Source organism: Coenobita brevimanus, chromosome 31, assembly GCF_032717465.1.
Source record: "Coenobita brevimanus isolate Jiangsu-jjx chromosome 31, ASM3271746v2, whole genome shotgun sequence".
Taxonomy (NCBI): domain Eukaryota; kingdom Metazoa; phylum Arthropoda; class Malacostraca; order Decapoda; family Coenobitidae; genus Coenobita; species Coenobita brevimanus.
In genome coordinates, this window is record NC_136984.1 from 9,054,798 (window position 1) to 9,076,633 (window position 21,836).

General features: G+C 40.8%; 1 protein-coding gene across 1 annotated transcript in view; it reads right to left on the reverse strand.

Annotated features, from left to right (window-relative positions):
* The window catches only part of LOC145395503 (cytochrome P450 4C1-like), a 215,461-nt gene that overhangs the window by 130,389 nt on the left and 63,236 nt on the right, over positions 1-21,836 (reverse strand). Inside the window, exons 3-4 of the mRNA XM_080269111.1 lie at positions 11,379-11,469; positions 7,100-7,285 (exon numbers count right to left, since the gene is read on the reverse strand). Coding sequence (XP_080125237.1) covers positions 7,100-7,285; positions 11,379-11,469 — 277 coding nt within the window. The remainder of the gene's footprint in view (positions 1-7,099; positions 7,286-11,378; positions 11,470-21,836) is intronic.

Sequence of the window (21,836 nt, forward strand, 5' to 3'; positions counted from 1 at the left end):
TGAACAGATGTTTTTTTTTAACAAGATTCACTCAAGCTCGTAACAACCTGACTTCTTTCTTTATCACACAATTATGTGTGTGTGTGTGTGTGTGTGTGTGTGTGTGTGTGTGTGTGTGTGTGTGTGTGTGTGTGCGCGCATGCGTGCGCGCGCGCTTCATGCCACGAAGCAAAGGAGTAAGCTACCTCTCGATCAAGAGATCAAGGAAGGTGGTTATAGTCGGGAGTGGAGGGAAGGAGAAGGTTTAAAGCTGTGGCTGAACACAAGATCATTCTTGGTTTCCTGGCCACGGCATCGTGAAGGCCTGGATACTTTCTTTGGATAGCTATTGTACATATCTCATAGTATCCCCTATCCCTGCTCGTACCTACAGCTCTTCTAGACCGTGCTATTGAAAGACTGGCAATTGGCAGAGAAGACTGACAATATCTTCAGTACCATTGGAGGTAACACAATTATTTAGATGCCGAGCAGTGAGTGAATCTATGACATGTATGGGTATATGAAGGTACTTCCACCACCTCCAATCATTGCTGGAAGAGGCTGACCTTCGTATATCTATTCACGAATTGGATTCACTTACTGCTGGGCATCTCAAAAATTGTGATACTAATGCAATGGTAATAGTGCCAGATGATATCACTGCTCTACAAGCGCCCTGTGTCACTATGGACTGGTGACATTCAGCTCGGGTAAGATCTGATGTGAGGTGGTGAGTGAGAGAGAGAGAGAGAGAGAGAGAGAGAGAGAGAGAGAGAGAGAGAGAGAGAGAATTTGGTGATTTTTATTAATAATTAGCAACACTAATTAGCAACATTAATTTGTTAGAAATTAATCTAATTATAAGAGTAGTTATTCAAAACAATTTAACTGCCATACGAATTAGCTTCCTATCTTTCTCAGAGCAGCTTACACTCTATATCTCTACTCACTTAGTCAGCATGGTGTATTTTCCCGAGCTCTCTATTCTTGTTGTTCAGGAAAAGTTCGAGAATATTTAGTGTTAAGACTACATTAAATTCCTTTAAATATTCTAATTTTGAAAAGAAACCTAATTATGCCTACTCTCCAGCCAGAACGCATTTGCAATGGACATTCATCTAAAATGTCTTTGTCTGGGTAATGTATCTTTAAACTTCAGCATAACCTAAATTTGAAATATACTGAAAACGAAACAACTCTGTATTTTTTAACTGAATTCATTCGGGTAGTTTATTCCTAAAACGTTAGTTTGTGGTGCTAAAAAGAATAAAAATTTTATCCAAAACCATGATTTGAAAAATTTTGATACACCTTACAAGAATAGTTTTCCTGACATTTTTCTCATTAATTTCACTGTACTGTATATATATATATATATATATATATGGCAGGGGAGGACAGACGGATATGGAGGTGTTGGTGTGATGGTTGCGGAGAAATGGGTGGAATATGTTATGAATGTTTTGAGAGTAAGCGATAGGATATTGGTAGTGAAAATTCTGTTGGGAAGAAAGATAGCTGCGATTATATCGGCATATGCTCCACAGGCAGGATTGGATGAATCAGAGAAAGATAGATTTTGGGATGATTTAATACGTGTAGTGGGTGGTATGCGGGATGATGAGATAGTGATTTTGGGAGGGGACTTAAATGGTCATGTAGGTGAAGCAGCACAAGGTTATGAAGGAGTGCATGGGGGATGTGTGTATGGTCTAAGGAATGCAGAAGGGGAAAGGATACTCGAGTTTGGGGAGGCAACGGACATGATTGTGTGCAACACATATTTTAGGAAAAGAGACAGTAGGTTAATTACGTATGAGTCTGGGGGAAATAGCAGTCAGATAGATTATTTTCTGGTTAGGAGGGCCGATAGGAGGTTAGTGAGGGATGGTAAAGTTATAGGAAGTGAGGAGTGTGTGCAGCAGCACAAACTGTTGATTTGTGATATGGTGCTTAAAGAACAAGTGATGAAAAAGAGGACTTATGTACCAAGGAGGAAAATCTGGAAGCTGAAAAACCAAGTAGTAAGGGATGCCTTCTACAGCGAGTTGAGGAGAGTGGTGGCTGAACATGGAGCTGTAGACAGAGGCGTTAATGAACAGTACAGAGCCCTCAAGAACAATTTCTTGAGAGTTACTGATGTAACATGCGGCTGGACAAGAGGACCACCAAGACATAAAGTAACTTGGTGGTGGGATGAGGGTGTAGAAGCTGCAATTAAGGAGAAAAGAAGGCTTTTCTGGGAATGGAAGAAGAGTGGTAGCAAAGAGGAATATTTGGCTGCCAAGCGTAGGGCTAGAAGAGAGGTATACAGGGCAAAGTCTGAGTCACAGAGACAATTACTTGATAACCTAAATCATGGGGAAAGGAAAAATATATTTAGGGTGGCAGGTCAGGTGAAGAGGGATAATTGGGATATCATAGGTGAGCAGTGTGTGAAGAATGATGAAGGAAAGGTAGTGGTGAACAGTGAGGATATTAAAGATGCATGGAGAGAGCATTATAACCGGTTGTTGAATGAGAAGTTTGACTGGGACAGGCAAGGTTTGGAGCCAGCAGATCCAGTGTCTGGCCCTTGGCCTTTGATAGATACTGCTACTGTGAGTGAGGCAATAGGCAGGATGAGGGTGGGGAAGGCAGCAGGTGTGTCTGGGTTGACTGCCGAAATGTTGAAGGCCTCAGGAGATATAGGGGTGAGTTTAGTCACTGACCTGATAAATAGGATTATTTATGAGTGTGTTGTCCCAGATGATTGGCTGAAGAGTGTAATTGTAAATGTGTATAAAGGGAAGGGTGATGCCCTGGAAAGAGGAAATTATAGAGGTATAAAGCTTTTAGATCAGATAATGAAGGTAATGGAGAGAGTTTTAGAAGGTATGATTAGAGAAAGAGTGAATATTGATGAGATGCAGTTCGGGTTCATGCCAGGTAGGGGGACCACTGATGCCATATTCATTGTTCGACAGCTTCAGGAAAAATATATTGGTAGGAGAAGGAATCTTTATTTTGTTTTTGTTGATATGGAAAAGGCCTTTGACAGAGTCCCTAGGGAGGTGGTGAAGTGGGCAATGAGAAAGCTTGGCTTGGAGGAGTGGCTGGTTAGGGTGGTTATGGCCATGTATATGGGTGCTCACACCCAGGTGAGAGTGAATGGAGATTTGAGTGATGAGTTTTCCGTGAATGTTGGTGTGCATCAGGGGTCAGTCTTGAGTCCCATGTTGTTTATCATGGTACTTGAAGCCCTTTCACGTGACTTTAGAAACGGACTCCCGTGGGAGTTGTTGTATGCTGATGATGTGGTGTTGATTGCAGAGAATGAAAGGGAGGCGGAGGAAAGGTTTAGGAAGTGGAGAGATGGTATGGGGCAAAAGGGTTTAAGGGTAAATGCAGATAAAACAAAAGTGATGATATCTAGGGTTGGTGGCGGTACTGTCAAAGACGAGGGAGAGTGGCCATGTGCAGTTTGCCAAAAGGGCGTGGGAAGTAATTCCATCTTGTGTGGTGTGTGTGATAAATGGGTGCATAAGAGATGTAGTGGTATCAGAGGTAGACTGCGAGATAATGCTGATTTTATGTGTACGGCGTGCCGGGGTGAGCAGGTGGAGATTGTCAGACGTGAAAGGATTGAACTTGCTAGTGAATCTCTTGAGTGTGTAGAAAAGTTTTGTTATTTGGGAGACATGTTGTGTGCTGGAGGTGGGGCTGGAGCTAGCTCTGTGGCTAGGGTGAGAAGTGGTTGGAAGAAGTTCAGGGAGCTCTTGCCTCTCCTGACATCGAGAGGGCTCTCCCTACGTGCTAAGGGGTCTTTGTATGCAGCATGTGTTAGGAGTGTAATGCTGTATGGCAGTGAGACCTGGGCAGTGAAGGAGGAAGATATTCGCCGGCTCAGACGTACAGAAATGACAATGATTAGGTGGATGTGCAGTGCGTCCCTGCGTCCAAGGCCTGGAGGGGCTGGGTTTACAATGGAAGAGTTGAGAGGTAGGATGGGACTGGAGTGTTTTGGTGTTGTGATGAGGGGAGGTAGATTGAGGTGGTTTGGACATGTGGAGAGGATGGGGGATCATAATTGGGTGAGGAAGGTGAGAAGTGTTAATATTGGGGGTGGGGTTATGAGGGGTAGACCGAGAAAGACATGGGACGAGGTCATTAAGTGTGATCTTAGGGTTAAGGGACTGAACAGGGAGGCTGCAATGGATCGTGCATCGTGGAAAGCCGCCATTAGGTGACCAAGGCCGACACATGTAAGCATGTTGGAGCCTTTAAAACCGAAAACGAAAACGAATATAGTCTATTTGACAAAACATACTACGCTACTGAATGAGAAATTTTAACAATCAGTTCATCATCTATTGTCGCAACTTATATTTTTTACTGAATGTCTTTAATATTTATAAAATTTGTTATACTTATTTCTGCTATGGTCCTTTTCTACAGAGGAAGATATACAGCAGGAGATCCTAATATCGATCGATTAATATCTTTAGTGCTAGATTTTGTCTTGTCCACAGTTTTCTTAATTATTAGTCCAAACTTAATTAGCATTCTCCTACGATGAGATGGCTTACGATTAGTGTCCTACGCTTTCGTAATTTACTATCAAAATGAAAAATCTGCAAGTGCTGGTATATTAACTTTTTTATCCAATCGAGTTGGAGATGTAACTATTCTTTTAAGAATTGCTCTTATGTTTGCTGAAGGAGGCTGAAACTTTATTTTATACGTGTTTTACTTAGACGAAAACTTCACATTATTAATAAAACGGCTTATTGTATTGCACCAATAACCAAGCCTGGCTCCCTGCTGCCATAGCTTCACCAACTCCAGTTTCAGCATTAGTTGGCTCTTCAACTTTTGTTACAGCAGGAGTTTACCTGCACATTCGATATAGACCTGCTTTGTCTGAAACAATCTTGCCTGCTCTTTTACGATTTAGTTCTTTAGCAGTGTTTATATCCGGGCTTGGAGCTAATTTCGAATATGATTTGAAAAAAATCATTGCTTTATCCACCCTCAGTCAACTGGGGGTAATGCTAAGGATTTTGTCTCTAGGATATAAAGACCTTGCTTTTTTCCATCTTTTAACACATCCATTATTCAAAGCTCTTTTATTTATCTGTGCTGGAGGTATAATTCATAATATGAAGAAACATCAAGATATTCGGCTCGTAGGAAGATTAGTGGCTTCTGTACCGCTGACTTCTGTATGTATGAACCTTGCAAACCGAGCATTATGTGGAAATCCTTTTTAAGCAGGATTTTATACAAAGGATCTTATTTTAGAAATTGTTTGTATAAGATGAATTAACACTAATTTTATTTCTTTATATTTTTGCAACCTTGTTAACAGTATGTTACATATTTCGTAAAATTTTATTTTCTATAACTGGAGAATTTATCTTAGCTAGATAAAGAGATATTAGTGATTCATCTTCTATCATAACCTCTCCTATATTAGCCTTAGGAAGAGGATCTATATTAAGAGGAACTTTACTATCTTGATTAGATTTTCCTGCGTCTTCCGTTATTTGCTTCTCTCCTCTTATAAAAAGTTTAGTTTTAATAATCAGAATTTTAGGAGGCTAAATGGGTTACTTACGAGATATTATGAATGTAAACTTTAAGTTAAAGTCACTGAGAGAGAGCGAGAGAGAGAGAGAGAGAGAGAGAGAGAGAGAGAGAGAGAGAAAAAAAAAATTTCATTAGGAATACCTAATTGACCCCACTAGTATCATTAAGGGAAATCCCAACTATGGGCACAAGATGAAGGAGAGCAAATTTTGGAACCTCCCTTAGTCAGAGGGGAGTGGAGGGGGGGGGGAGAAGGAAGAGGAACTGACTGTTCTGACAGTGAGAGGGGTAGGGGGTTCTAGGGAAGGAGTTGGGGAGAGGAAGATTGGAGTAAGTGTCCACCAATGAAAAACTGCCAGAACAGAAAGGGAGGATTATGCTTTACAAAGGTCATAACAGCTAGTAAAGATATCTGCATATGCCGTATTAGTTTTTGAAATAGACTGTCATTATAGGATTTGTGGATATGAACTGTTTTTTGTATCAAACAACACATTGATTAAGAGTGTGCTCCACCATCTGGCAACACAAGAGAGGAATGATTTTAAAGCCTTGCGAGCATCCACTGGATCAGTCTATGACACGAAAATCATTGTAACATTTACCACTGTAGTTGAAATGTATCTAGTAACAATATGAGCTATGACATTAATTGAAAACACTCGTATATGTGGTTACCCTCTAAACATGTGATTCATAGTTCGTGTCAGTTTTAACTAGTGATTGGCAACCCAAGTATTCATCCTCCTAGACACAACAAACGCGAATACGTCACGGGTTGCAGGCGTACCAACTGCCAGACGCAAGCTACAATCCGCGTTCATATGTAGCCAACAATACACGAAAGACCCGCTAGAGCCAGGACTAATATATTTTACATTACGTCTGTTCACCTTTATATCTAACCAAACCATGGAATCACCACAAGCCAACTGTTAACTTGGGGTTTGCCTAGAGTAAGCAAAAACTCAAGTAAAAATTCATGCTTTCCATTACATCTGCACAACGTTAAATCTAACCAAGCCATGGTGTAACCACTGTTGCTAAAAGTCTGTCCTAAATCACAAAAACTCTTTGGTATAAACTTATCGTTCACATAACGTCTTCACACCGATAAATTCAATCAAACCTTGGTCCTACCAATATCAAACCATTACCTTTAAATTTGTCTGAAGTCCACAAAAACTTATCATGTAACGTTTGCATGCACCATCCGATTTTTAACTTAAGGTTGATGCTAGGTGGGAAAACTGCAGTGATAACTGATTTTCTAACTGTACCTCCCAGGTTCAATGGTCACATATTCAGCCAAGTCTCATAACCTTATAACAAGGGAAAGTATACGGTACCCACCACAGGTTATGTCCAGTGTGCAGAAAGTGATGTCTCGCAGTAATTAGGATATCGTGACAATAAAGGTATTTTCCTATTCTTCACATATATTTTCATGTATAATGTGTGGCAGCAATGAAGATGGATCACATTAAAGGTATTATTCTACCCACCCTATGTTCTCTCATCATAATAAAGATATTATCCCACCCACCACATATGATGTCCAGTGTGCAGAGAGTGATGTGTGGGATTATGTTAAAGAGGCTGCCGTCTGCCTTGCCTCTCAGCTTCTCCACCATCTTGTCACTCTGCTGGTTGATTACGTCCATGAAATTCTCTAGGATCTTGAAGTGGAAGGCTGGCGTCAGCATCTTGCGCCGCGAATGCCACTTGCTGCCTTATAACACACACACCACATTAGTCAAACATAATCATTATCAGTTTTATCAATTTACTACTTTCATAATCATCGTCATCCTATTTCTCGGTAATACAAGGGATAGCCAGGGTCCAGAAATATGTACGCGTATATTTGAAAGCAGCAGAACCATCATGTGAGTGCTCCACCTTCATTTACATGACTTTTGCAGGTCTTCATTTTTTTTTTTAATGTTCGTATGGACCTCACAAACTAAATTTTAAAAATCAGAACATTGCAAATCACAATACCTGTAGAATAAAACCATTTTCTTAACTTAAAACAGGGATCCATTCCTTGTCATGTATATTTCCATATAAACTTAACTGACAGCCTATGCCAATATTACACCACGAGTCACCAGCCCCTATGGGGCTTTCATTCAAAATCTCTTATTTTCATACTGTCAAATCTCAGGAGCTCTACAACTTAGAACATTTAATTAACTATCGTAATCATCACCACTCCTTCGTCTTGTCATAGCAAATGTCGCCAGGTCTTGTATTCTCGTCTACTAAGGAAGGTTCATAACACCTCTTCCTTAAAAATTTTTTTCTGGATACAGGTTGTTGATATCCTTTCGTACATTATTTATGCACAGTATGACAATACTTGAAGGATTTATGTGACAAAACATGACAGTAAGTTGTAAACAAATTAAATCACTTATGAAAATTGTTTGAGAGTTTCCTTAACCAACGAGAGTACGGGTCCGTGTCTCTAGGTGAAGGCATTGTTGAGGACGGAGGTGAGAAAATTAAATTATTTACGTGTCTCTGCTAGCCAGTGTTTAAGTATCTGAAGTAGCTCTGATCACAACTTGGTCCCCCAGCTTAACTATCCATTGGCAACCAACCAATGGCTAGCTATGCTGATTTGCCTATGGGCAGCTTGTGATGGGTTGAGGTGGAGTGGCCAGCACATAGAGGTGATGAATCGGACACAGCAAAGTCACAAAAAAAATACATCTAACCTCCACCATGTCTCAGAGGTGACTGATTGCAATTTGCCGCTCTCAGACTCTCAACGCATGGGTTGTCGGAGATGATCAATATTTTTGTAGGCCTCAAACTATGGCGCGGATTCTGACACGAGAATACACGTCACCTGGAGTGCTCAGAACCCCTCCTTCCGCAAGTGCATGTACATAATACAAGATTTAACAGATAAGGAATAATAATTTTGATATGGAAACAGAATGACACCGATTACATCATTCACCTTCCTATTTCTGTGTGGTCCCAGAATGTGTGTTCAAAGCCAAATCTATGTTGCATGTTTAAGGTGGGTGCTGTTAAATATGTCCAACTACTTACGCATGTATGGTATATGTCATGTGGTAACAATGGATCTGCGCTATCAATTGATAACCCTGCACTAGAGATGGATCCAGCATCACTGCACAAACCAATCCATTTTTGTGCTGACGATGGATGAGTTTTAACTGTGCTGACAAAAATCGTTAAGGTTTTCACTAACTGACACATGACTTCCATTTATAAATCCATCTCAGATGCACTGCAAGACCAGACCTTATGTTCAACAACAGTGCTGCACTGAACTTAACCGTTCCTTATGTTGACCAGATATATACTATATGAAACAGGAAAGGATGACTGCAATGTCATCAGTGCATGTAAAAATAAGTGTTGTGCTTGGGTTTATTTGTGTGTGTTTGTGTGTGTGTGTGTATGTGTGTGACACACTAAAGTTGGATCTGCTCTGATGATCACTCGTGCCGTGCCTTAGACTGATCCCATGTCAGCTCACAGTTTGGTAAGTTTGTGCGTTGACTGTGGATGGGTTTTAACTGCGCTGGCGAGGGGCTGGTAAGGTTCAACAATTAACGTATTACTTTCAAAGACGATTTGTTTACAACAAAGCACCAATGGATGGTTGATTATAGTGTCAGCTCAATCATAAAAAATATGTTTTTCAGGTTATAACTCTCAGTCAGTATTGTCATTTTATGTCATGTCATGCCTTGTTACATAATGCAAGTGTCGTTATACCATGTTACGTCATATCATTGCTGTGCTACGCCATGTTACTGTCGTCACGTCACGTAGTCTCGACATGTCATGTTAGTACTGTAATGTATAATTGTTTCAAAGGAAACGACTCAAATCATCTCCATTTTCACTGACGAAAATTGCATTTTATCACACTGTTGTATGATGTTACATCAGCCGGCTGTGTGTGTGTGTGTGTGTGTGTGTGTGTGTGTGTGTGTGTGTGTGAAGTGAAAACTACTGTATAGTGGGTTATAGAGGTGCTAGGATAAGAGGATAGGCCAGAGAGGCGTTGGGTGAGGTGAAACAGCGTCAGGAGAAGGGATTTTGAATATTCAGCTAAGTGCTGTTAGCAGAGAGAAAGAGAGAGTCTGGGTGAGAAAGAGAATGGCGGAAGCACAGTGCAGTGTAGGAGTGTGACTGAAATAGAGTGGACACAACGATGATAGTAATTACAGGAGGAAGTGCAATAATGGGGTGAAGTATATTGATGGTTTTAACTAGGTTTGCGTGCTAGTACATGAATGTTAATGATATTACCTATTGACGAGGAGCACACACACACACAAACACACACACACACACACACACACACACACACACACACACACACACACACACACACACACACACACACACACACACACAGCCTACCGCTTTCTCATCAAAGAACAGTCACAAAATGTAAATTATTTCCTCTCTGAAATTGAGGGGAAGGGGATGCCTTTCCCCTTATAACAGTATGGCATAACAGTAGTGACATGACATGTCGGCAATAACAGGACGTGACGTGACGGTACTATTATACTGTAACATGACACAGCAAAACAATGACATGACGTAACATGGTATAACATCACTGACATGATGTAACAGTGACAAGTCATGACATCATAGCAATGATGTGACAGTACTGCCAGAGTGGTATTAACTGAAAAAAATGTCCGGCCACATTCAACAGAATATTTGCAACATGTAAAAAAAAAAAAAAAAAACATGGAATTCATATGTTAATAATAATAAACATTAATGATCCCTTATCAGCACAAATATAACAAATCAGTCGATTAGTATGATGACACTGGATCCAAGGTCAAAAGAAATTTTGGCTGGGTCAACCTCAGGTGCAGTGCTATCGATCGATAGCGCAAATCCGTCTTTATCGTGCGGTACATACATGCTGTGACAAACACACAGACCAATATAACTCTTTCAATTTTACATGCACAGTTGTCATTACCGGCATCCCTTCCTGTTTCATATTGGTTGACACAGAGAAGGGTTAAGTTCAGGGATAACTCTTGCTATGGACAGAAGATCCGATCTTACACTGAACCTCTGACCGACATATGCAGAAAAATAAAAAACTGGGGAAATAGCATACACAAAACGCAGAAAACAATATAGTGCTAAAAAATTACAAGAGTTAACATCACTGACCTAACCCACCTTAGATAAAATGCATTTACGTTTCGGAAATGGGCTGAGAAAAATGCGTTTGACCATATTCTTGTAATTCCTTCATGAACATTATTCTTGCTACTTTGAGAAAACTTATTTTTGTCTTGGCAAGGAGGACAGGCAAAGGTGAGTGTAGAATATTGCCATGCCATCAATCCTTCCCTCGACAACCAACCTTTTTTATCGTGGGAAGGAAAAGGGAACAAAGCTGGATCTTCCTGTGTCTTTCCCACCAACCTTAAGATTAATTTTTGTTGTATGTTCAAAAAGAGCAGAGTTCAGCATTCTCTAGTCTCTAGTATCTGATATAGTTGCCTAGGTCACGTTTCCATACTACAGCATTCTGACCCACCCACAGATGAACTGATATAGTTACCTAGGCTACGTTTCCGCGTTACAGAATTCTGACTCACACATTGAAATTAATAAAGAGATCTAGGTCATGTTTCCATACAAAAGAATTCTGACTCGGTGTAAAGTTATGTTTTCGTAGAAATAATAGGAAAAGAGAACAAAACTTCCCCATGTCGGTCACTTTCCCTGCATAACATGAGCTTGGTCAGGAAGGACAAAGGTATTTTGTGAGTGTAAGGACATACCTGTAGAAGTAAGGAGTCCGGTGCCCAGCCAAGCCTCAATGAACTTGTAAGATATGCCCTTTTTTATATGCTTGTTAGTGGTGAGTAGTGCCTGGTGACGACAAGACAGACAAATGTACATAAATACATACATACATTTATATATATATGCATACATAGGCAGAGACACACACATGATTAGAGACAAGCCGAATGATTGATTTATTGCGATGGGATAATTGGAATGTAGCACCCTGTGGAAAAAAAAATTATTCCCTATGATAATGTTGGGTTATTTTAGGCAGGTGGAAATAGTACACATTAGAAAGCTTTGATTATTTATTTCATTCGTCTGATGTCGTAGCCTATTTATTACTTAATTCTTGCTATCTACAGAGGATTAAATTCAGCTTAATAGAGCATCTAAAAAGTGGAAGCATTAAGAAAAACTACATTTTACACCAGCAGTTCGAAATACCCCTCATAAGCTGAATAAAATCTTTTGGAGGTTGCAGGAATTATTTTTTTAAGAAAGTACCTCATTGATCAGAAAGGCGTTAACCCTTATGCGGAGGGTTTCATTGACAGACGGGATGAAACTCCGACTCCGGTGGTTGCAGACCTCTGCCATCGGCACACTCGCTTTCGCGTTATTGTTTGAATGCTTGCCCCGGAATTTTTCACACCATACCCCTCCCTACGAATAGCTGACACAGCAGGGCGCGTCATTTGAACCTATAAATCACTGTCTGCCTACGAAGAGTAAGTGTTGTCAAGGAACAAACTGACGCGCCATCTGATTTCTTACCTGCCCGTCCAGGCCAAGCAACCTCTAAGCCCACAAATGAACCCCCACCCACGTGCCTTACAAGGAAAGGGCTATATTACGACAGTGACGTTGGTAAAATACTTAGGACTGTTATGTTTTCCTAGTACTGACGAAGCGACATTCGTGAAATATTTAGAACTGTGGCATTTGTGTACTATTTGCGATAATGACGTTTATGAAATAATAACGGTAGTGACGAAAGTGAAGTGTTTTCTAGACTGAGAAAGAAATTGGAGAAACATTTACGATAGCAATGGTTGTGTTATATTTATGACGTTCTCATTTATGAAATATTAATAACGGTGACTAGAGTGATGTGTTTTTCACGACAAACAAAGTGATTTATTTAATATTTATCCCATTTGTGGAGGCTTGGAATATAGTCAGCTAGTCACCACCTCAGTCAGTGCCATCGGAGTAAATGTTGATTATGACAGTGGGAAAAAGTAGGGGAGTGAGGTCTTCAAAAATCTTACGACAGCGACACTTGTGCATGAAACTATATATATATATTTTTTATGTGAGGAAGAAGGAACCAAAAGCAACGAGCATGCAAAACTGTTCCTTCCAAGAGAAAAACAAAATACAAGTTGCTATTATACAATAACTATACATAGAAAAAAAAAATGATTTAGAAGTGGAAGAAAGTAAAAGAAGTGTAATGTATGATTTTTTTTTTTTTTGCCATTTTGCATTAAGGAACGGAATGAGAAGCTTCTACAAAAAACCTGATGGGGAAATACTTTCCCTAGTAATATGCATTATTCTTCATTTAGCTTACTTACAGCCACACACATTTCAGTGCACAGTAACAGCTGGCCAGCATGGAACGCCCTGCAGAGAAGGGTGCAATCATGTACTAAGGCACGAAGGTGATGACACATGACCCAAGACAGCAGTGGGAGGAGACTGGGGGTCTTGAGAAAGGCCAGGCTCTAAACATGGCTGGCTAAGGGTAAAGTGAGGGCTGGATCGCCTTACGTGCACACACTGAGGCCGTGACAGGGCACAGCCATCCAAACACAGGTATGCTAAAAGTCCAAAATTGCCTCCATTCAACTCGTCCTCAATCCAAATTGCCACCACCTAGCAACAAGAGGACACTTACTAAAAGAGAAAGAATCTTTGAGAAATAGAAGCTCTTTTGAACATTCTAATTTCATTGTTGCTGAGGTATTAGAGTGTGAATTAGAGTTTTTTTGAGAAATTTGCCTCTAGGCTGCAGTAGGAAAGTGCAAAAAAACACCCACCACCTGGAGGTTAAATAAGAGATTTTACTGTGACGATGGAATCCTTTGGTGGAACATTCTGCTGGTGATGTTACTATGCTCCATCACCGAGAGGCAGTCCTTTTATCCATTGAATCATCTATGCCATTAATGGATACTACGTATTTGAACGGTGTGATTTGTACACAAAACACATACACCATATAATTGTTTTTGTAAATGCATTACACAGCCCTCCCCCCCAAAAAAAAAAAAAAAAAAAAAAGCATGGTCATTTTTCCACATAACACCAGTTGATACATAGAGATGATCACACAGACAAGATCACTGTGCTAGAAGGGTGTAATTTGTACAATGACAGACTGTTCATACAGATAGTTTTCTATATGTATATATACTTTGTCAGTGTTAATGAAGTAACATTCGCTGCTGACTTCGCATCTCATCCCTTATGCTGACTGTTCCGTAGAGATTTTATTATCTCAGAGTTCTCAGAATTGACCTCTATTACCAACGGGTAACAGTTGCCATAATTCAAGAAGTTTACACATATTTTCTCTACTCAATATATTACAACCAAGCACTTCACTCTTGAGCACACAGTCACAAAATAGTCCATATTTGGTTAGAATTGTGCATGGTTGGACTCGCCAACAAAATTTGGCATTTCATTTAATGATCTGCTAAGGACTACCTTTACTCCTCCAAGCCTTATCTTATTATAGCTGACTGATACTCAGCTGCTCACGGTAAACTCTTCTCTGTTTCCTACTTCCTCCATAATTTCGAAGCCAAAGATAGTTGATGTGTGTAAGCGTGCAACAAGTTTTTCTCGTGTTTCCAGACTTATATCATTCCTGGTCTCTATGCTCTAGCTATGGTTAGCATGACAGTTTGTCTATATATCTATCTGTCTATCTATTGCCAGACGCCTCAATCCCGTTTGGGGTGGCCACAAACAAATCGCCTCCAAGTCGCCCTGTCCCCCGCCATTTCACTGCCCTGCTCCCAACTCACACCCCCCTCTCTCATATACCTCTCCACTCCATCCCTCCATCTCATCCTCGGCCTCCCCCTCCCTCCTCCCCCCTCCACCTCACTCACATACACTCTCTTCGTCAGTCTTTCATCCTCCATCCTCTCCACATGGCCAAACCACCTCAGTGTGTTTCTCATAACGCTTCCTATCACATCCACATCAACACCACAACGCTCCTTTATATCCTCATTCGTCAGCCTGTCTCACCATGTGACTCCACAGGCTCCTCTTAAATAACTCATTTCCACTGCTCTCACTCTTGACTTGTGTCCTTCCAACAACGTCCAAGCTTCACTTCCGTACGTTAGAGTTGGTATCACAATACTGTCATGTAGTAACTTTTTCACTTCCATGCTCACTTCCCTGTTTCTTATCACTGCTTTCAAAGAACCAGCAACCTTTCTTCCCTGCTGTAACCTTTCAAGCACTTCACCCTCCAAACCTCCATCCTTACTCATCACACTACCCAAGTACTTAAACGTACTCACATTTTCCAATTCCTCACCATCCAACCTCGCTGTACATTCACTGACTTCACCTCTCTCAAAGACCATCACTTTACTCTTCCCTACATTCACCTTTAGATTCCGTTTCTTACACACTCTCCCAAACTCATCCACCAAGCCTTGCAGCTCCCCTCCGTCTTCATTCAACAACACAGTATCATCTGCAAACAACAGTACAGAGAGTTTCCAAACACTATCCTCTCTCACCAGGGCCACTCCAACATCCACTACCCTACCTTGTACCTCTTTTATTACCCCATCCATGTACAGATTGAACAACCATGGAGACATGACACATCCCTGTTTCAATCCAACTTTCAAAGAGAAAAATTCACTTAGTTCACCATCCACACGCACTGCAGCCTTCGCACCATCATACATACTCTTCACAGCATTCAACAACTACCCATCTACTCCATATATTCTTAACACTTTCCACAATCCTTGTCTATCCACCCTGTCATATGCTTTTTCCAAATCCATGAAAGCCGCATACAACTTCTTTCCCTTCTCTAGAAACTTTTCCACTAAAGATCTAAGAATGAATATCTGATCTACACAACCTCTTCCCTTCCTAAAGCCTCCCTGTTCTTCTCCAACTAATTTCTCTGTTCTTTCTCTAACTCTGTCAATAAGTATCCTACCATACACTTTTCCTATTATGCTAAGAAGACAAATGCCCCTATGATTACCACACACTTCTTTTTCCCCTTTTCCTTTGTACAAGGGAATAATTATACCTGACTTCCAATCCTCCGGGACTCTACCTTCCTCCCAGGCCAATCTGCATATCTTCCACATCCATTCTACTACTATCTCTCCCCCATGCTTCAGCATTTCACCACACACTCCATCAATTCCTGGGGCTTTCCCCGATTTAACTTTCTTCATTGCTTCCACAACTTCTATCCTACTGATTTCTTCCTGTCTTCTCACCTCCCTCCTTCTCCCAGCCATTCCCCAGCCACTTATACTCGCATTACTTCCATCCTCTACGTTCAACAAATCCTTAAAGTGTTCTCTCCATCTGCTCACTTTTTCTCCCCTGTCCACTAGTAATCTACCATTTTTATCTTTCACTCCCCTGCTAACGTCACTTCCACCCTGTCTTACTCTTTTCACCTCATTCCAGAACATTTTCTTACAGTCCCTCCATTTTACACTCAAATTCCTTCCAAATTCCTCATCCACTCTCTTCTTACTCTCTCTTACTAATCTTTTCACCTATCTCTTTCTTTCTACATATAACTCTTTCTTCCGCCTCTCAACTTCTTCCACGCCCCTATTTCTCATCCATTCATTGTATGCTTTCTTCTTTTGTGCCACAGCCTGTTTCAGCTCTTCAGTCCACCACATTGTTCCTTGCACCCCCCTCCGTCTTCCCTTCCTTCCACACACCACATCACATGCTGCACATATTTCTTCTGTAAATATCCTACACACACCTTCCACGTCTCCCATCTGCTCCAATTCATATTTGCCCAATTGTTCCTCCACTTCTCTCTTATACTCTGCCATTTTCTCATCCTCTTGAAACCTTTCCACTCTCCTTGCAACTACTCCTTCTTCTCGTCTTTCCCTTCTTCTATTCCTCCATCTTACTTGAATTCTAATTCTGGCCACCACCAAGTAGTGGTCAGAAAGTCCACTCCCCCAACCTCTATAAACTCTTGCATCCATTACACATCTTCGCATCCTTTCATCCACACACACATAATCAATCATTGCCTTCCTTTCATTCAGTTCACCACCCACCCTTCTCATCACTCGCCATGTATACCTGTGGATCATTTTATGCCTGAAGAGGGTATTGGCTATCACCAACCCCCTCCCAGCACAAATGTCCACTAACGCACTCCCATTCTCATCTATCTCAGCAGGCACACCCCACTCACCAACTATTCCATCCACCTTCACATTCCCAACTTTACCATTCATATCACCAATCAAAAACACTCTCTCATTCCTTCCAAACTTATCCATGCACACTTCTACATTTGTCCAGAACTCTTCTCTCACTCTTCTAGCACGATCTTGCGTTGGCGCATACACACACACAATCGTCCACATTTGTATTCCAACTTTCAATTTTACCCACACAATCCTTGACCCAACTGATCCTTACTGTCTTATGTTCCTCTTCCATCTTTTACTCACAACTATACATACTCCTTCCTTTGCCCTCTCATTCTCACCTACTCCTGCACATATACCCCATCCATACTCCCATTCTCTCACATTTTCTCCTCTCCATTTTATTTCAGTTATTCCACATACATCCACTTTCGCACCCTCAAGCACCTGGATAATCTCTCTCTCTTTCACCTCATCATTCGCTCCCCTTACATTCCAGGTTCCAATAACCATGTCCTTTGTCCGGTCCTTGGTCGTCATCGTTTGGTCAGTCCTTGTCCGAGGCTCATTGTTTGTTTTTTTAGTTAGTTGTTTTTTTTAGTTAGTTAGTTGTATAGTGTGTGTGTGTGTGTGTGTGTGTGTGTGTGTGTGTGTGTGTGTGTGTGTGTGTGTGTGTGTGTGTGTGTGTGTGTGTGTATTTTAAGTAGGGTGCATCATGAATCATGGTTACATGGTAAAAAATATTTTTTCACCAGTTAGTTCAAGCAGCTTGTCAGCTGATCTCACGTCATGAGAAATGCATCCCCAAAAGGTTTAGGGGTCGCGCAACGCTTATGAAACTGTTAAAATATGTGCCAAATATCTTGAAAATTGTATATTTTCACATCAATGATTAACCGTATATGTATTCATATGTATATTCGCACCTCTAAGTCATACATGTCTACTATACTGTATATTCTCTGTTCTACAAAACTCCACAGAATCGTGTTGTACTCTACTGATTTACTCTAGCATGTTCCCCTTATTAGCTGTTTTCGGGTATAGTCGGAAGTCCTCTTTGACTACCCAGAGCATGCATTGCATCTGATCCCTCTTCCTTGTCCTTCCTGAGCTCGTGAATTATGTGATCTTCGAAACGCCACACTCAGGCTGCACTATCGTTGATTACCATACGGCTATCCACGCATGCCTTTTCAGCCATATAGGAGTTCGATTCCGGCCATTGCTCCGAATCGTTCGGTGGGGATTCAGAACCAATATCCATGGTGAATATTTCCTTGGTCTTTGTGGTGAACAGCTCTGGAAATGTTTTTCCGGCTACATTCTCAGGAGCAACACGGTGGCAAGGATTGTTTTGACTCTGCACTGTGCCCATATTTGCAGCCACATTCCATTCATCATAAACAGAAACACCTTTGTCAAAACTGACAGGCCAACTGTCATTTCCAATATGTACCATAGGTGTTTTCCAAACATCTTAATAGCTGTACCTCTGATGATAGCATTCTATTTAAGCCGAAGTTTCTGTAATAAAGTAAGGTCCATATGAATACCAGTGGAGAGTTTATCGACAGCGCATCTTGCTCGAACGTAGTACTGGACGAAAAACAAATGCAGGTCCCCGATAGTGTTCTAGAAACTGTCCGTCTGGTTTTGACTGAGACTGGTGGACTGGCGATGGTTTCTTGTGTCAGTAAACTGGTGCCTGAATAGCCACAGCTCTAAAGCGTAAATGGCCTCGCCATCCACCTGGCTCGGTGGGTTGTTTCTGGTGCCATGAGTGAAACAGTGGGGCGTTCATAAGGCACTTCTAAAAACACCACTATTAACTCCAGTAGTTCCTCATAATCATCTCGAGGCAGCTGGATGTGGAGTTGTTGCAGAGGGAATGTTAAGACGTCATCTCGCCATAGTTCAACAACCAGTCTCATTCTTTCATCTTCCACGACAATTTGAAACTCATTCTGACGAGCCTTTGGCCAGAATTCCCTGCATTCAACGAATGAAAATGGTTATGTTTGGACCTCCTGATTATTCTAGATCCAAGCAATTGAACACTGCTCCCAACACAATTTCGTAATCTGTTCAGTCCTAAGGTTCCACATTGCTTTGCAGGATCTGTTCAATCCTAAGGCACATTCTGGCTTTCCTCCTACTATTCACTGCTGTTGTATTAAAAAAAAAACAGGGACTTGATGCAATCGTCGATGTTTCATTCTTTTAGGACTGTTCCAATAATGGCTGCCATCTGTTCTGCCTACCTATCAACGAGTTTGCGTACTACCAAAACTTTCGTCACCGCTTGATCGGTAAACAATGAACGCCATCCCGACCAGTCATGTCAGACATGAGTTTACCATCCCAGTGAAGAGTGGAAGGAGCAGTGGGACAAAATTTTAGTCTCAGTTCTGCAGCCAAAGCTCTATGAGCTTTCCGTTCCCTTCTGATAGTGCTTGTGCTGATAGCCAGCTTATTCACGCTGTGGCCAAAATGGGATGTAAAAGGTATTAGGATACGAGCTACTCTCCCATCACTGACGTTAGTCCCGTCGAAAGCCGAAGCCACCTGGCCACTGACAACCGCAATACGTAAGGGCCATGAGTTTGATGGTCCTGGTTCGTAGAGAATTGAAGGCACGAATGAAGCTTCACTGTGTGACTTAGGACTGCTAGCACTAGACGAAGGTTCAAGCTCCACCTTTGCAGCCAAGGCAGCATTTTCTTTTAATGATCACGTCTTCCGTTTTTGTTGCCCCTTTTGCTTTTCATTTGTCCTTTCCCTCTTACAGCAGTTTTTGGTAACTGCGGTCGCGATTCCTGGTCGGCCAGGTTGGCGCTGAACAATGAGAATATCCCGATCCTCTTTAATCTTCATCAAGCAGCGTGAGTCGCGGTGGGAGGTATCATAAAGCTCATGTCGTTGTTTTTGGAACCTTTTCCTGTCTTCCAATGCTTTTCCAGATGCTTCTTTTGTTTTTCTCCAACTTTGCCTGCTCCGTATGTAACTTCCTGACCATTACTAGAAGATGGCAATAATCAATAACTGGAACTTATCTCAGTCCCAGATGTTTGCCACTTGTTTCACTGTGAAAGTCACACAAGCCTCCAAGGATGCTTCATTTTAGTGGTAAAGGAATCGTAACACGACTCCACAACTAGGCAACTTCAACCCAGAAAACTCATCCAGTGGCTGATCAACCAGCCATGTTTCTGAACTAAATCAAGTTATAGCCAACGAATTCAATCAATATGTGTAAAGAAAAAAATAGTGTGAATGATGTATGCAATATTCCGAAAACAGGAAAATTTAATGAACAATTAAGAGCACTACCAAGGATATTTTAGGAACAAATTAAAAAAAAATTTTTTGGTTGTAAAGTTATGGAAAATTTAAATTCATTGCATGACCTGTAAACATTACTCAGTCGACGCGAAATTTACACATCGGAGATTTCCCATCAAGTGGGTATAAAGGACCGGTTGCTCGAAGATCTCTTCATATATATATATATATATATATATATATATATATATATATATATTTTTCACTGACCCTATATATATATATATATATATATATATATATATATATATATATATATATATATATATATATATATATATATATATATATATATATAATATGCTCCCTTTTGTTCTCTTCCAGTTATGGGTCCCTTTAAACACAGTCTTGTTTATGTGACCTGCCCTATCACTCCAGTAAGGCATGTGACCCCTCATGAGAAGTCTCGTCAATGACACTACAATGCTGCTGATTGGGATGGCCTCTGGAAGTACTTGCTTTATCTTCCCTGGAATGATTTTTGCTTCCAGAACCGACAGACATCCAAGTGTGCTTTTAGTAAATGGAGGTTGTTCTCTCAAGTATGTATACATTATACATTCCATATTTTTGTCCATTTATTTATTTTAAAAATGCTTTAATCATGGGTGTTTTATGCTGACCATTGAAAAATGTGTCTTTCAGTGGTTTCTGGCACCAACATACACATGAATTACATGCTAGAATGGTTCTCCTTCCCATAATGCAATTTATGTTCTCTCACTTGCTAAAATCAGTTCAACTTGTTCCAGATATAATAAACTTGTCTCAACTCCTCTCGCTCCTTCTGACATATTGCTAACAAAATATCTCGTAAATTTATTATTACTTCTATTCCTCCTGTCTTTCACTTTGACTTCTCTATTGCTGCCTCTTCCTCTAGCGAATGCTGAACAACCCTCTGGCACTGAATGTTTCCGGCGCTGTTCCACGTTTCTTCGTTCTAGATATCCTCATGTCTTAAATTATTATTTTTTAAAGACATACCTACCATACTACAATCTTTACCGTAAACGCTAAAAAGGAGTAAAATCCTAAAGGAGTCGCTGATACCTTATTGAGGCACTCTTTTGTCTCTGTCTACTAAGTTGCATGCTCCCAGCTAACTAGAAGTTTGCTCTCATTTAGCTCATACCTAAGAAGGGTTACCGTTCTAAAGTCTCTCAATACTGCCCCACTGTTTTAATCTCTTGTATTAAAAATTATTGTATCTGTCCTCTTAGGAAGATTGATAACCACCTTTCTGCTCATAATCTTCTTTCTGAGCAGGAATTTGGGTTCTGTCTGGAGCACTGTGCTGACAGTTTCCATACATTACCTTTAAGATTCTTGGCCCCCTTCCCTTTCAGTACTAAAACCTTTGCCATTGCACTTGACATCTCTAAGGATTTTGACAGGGGGTGACGCAATTTTTTTATTTGCCAATTGCACTCTTACGGTATTTTGCCCAATGTCTGTAGCCGTCTTCTCTAGCTTCATTTCTGGTCACTTTGTCGTTTGTTTTATTAACCGTCATTTTTTACATGGAGTACAGAGGCATATGAGAGAGGAGGGTGTTTGATGGAGGTGGGCGACGAAATGGCAGGGGACAGAGAGGCATGAAGGTGATTTGTTTGTAGCCACCTATTACGGGATTATGGCATCCGGGTATAAATAGATAGAGAGATAGCTCTACAT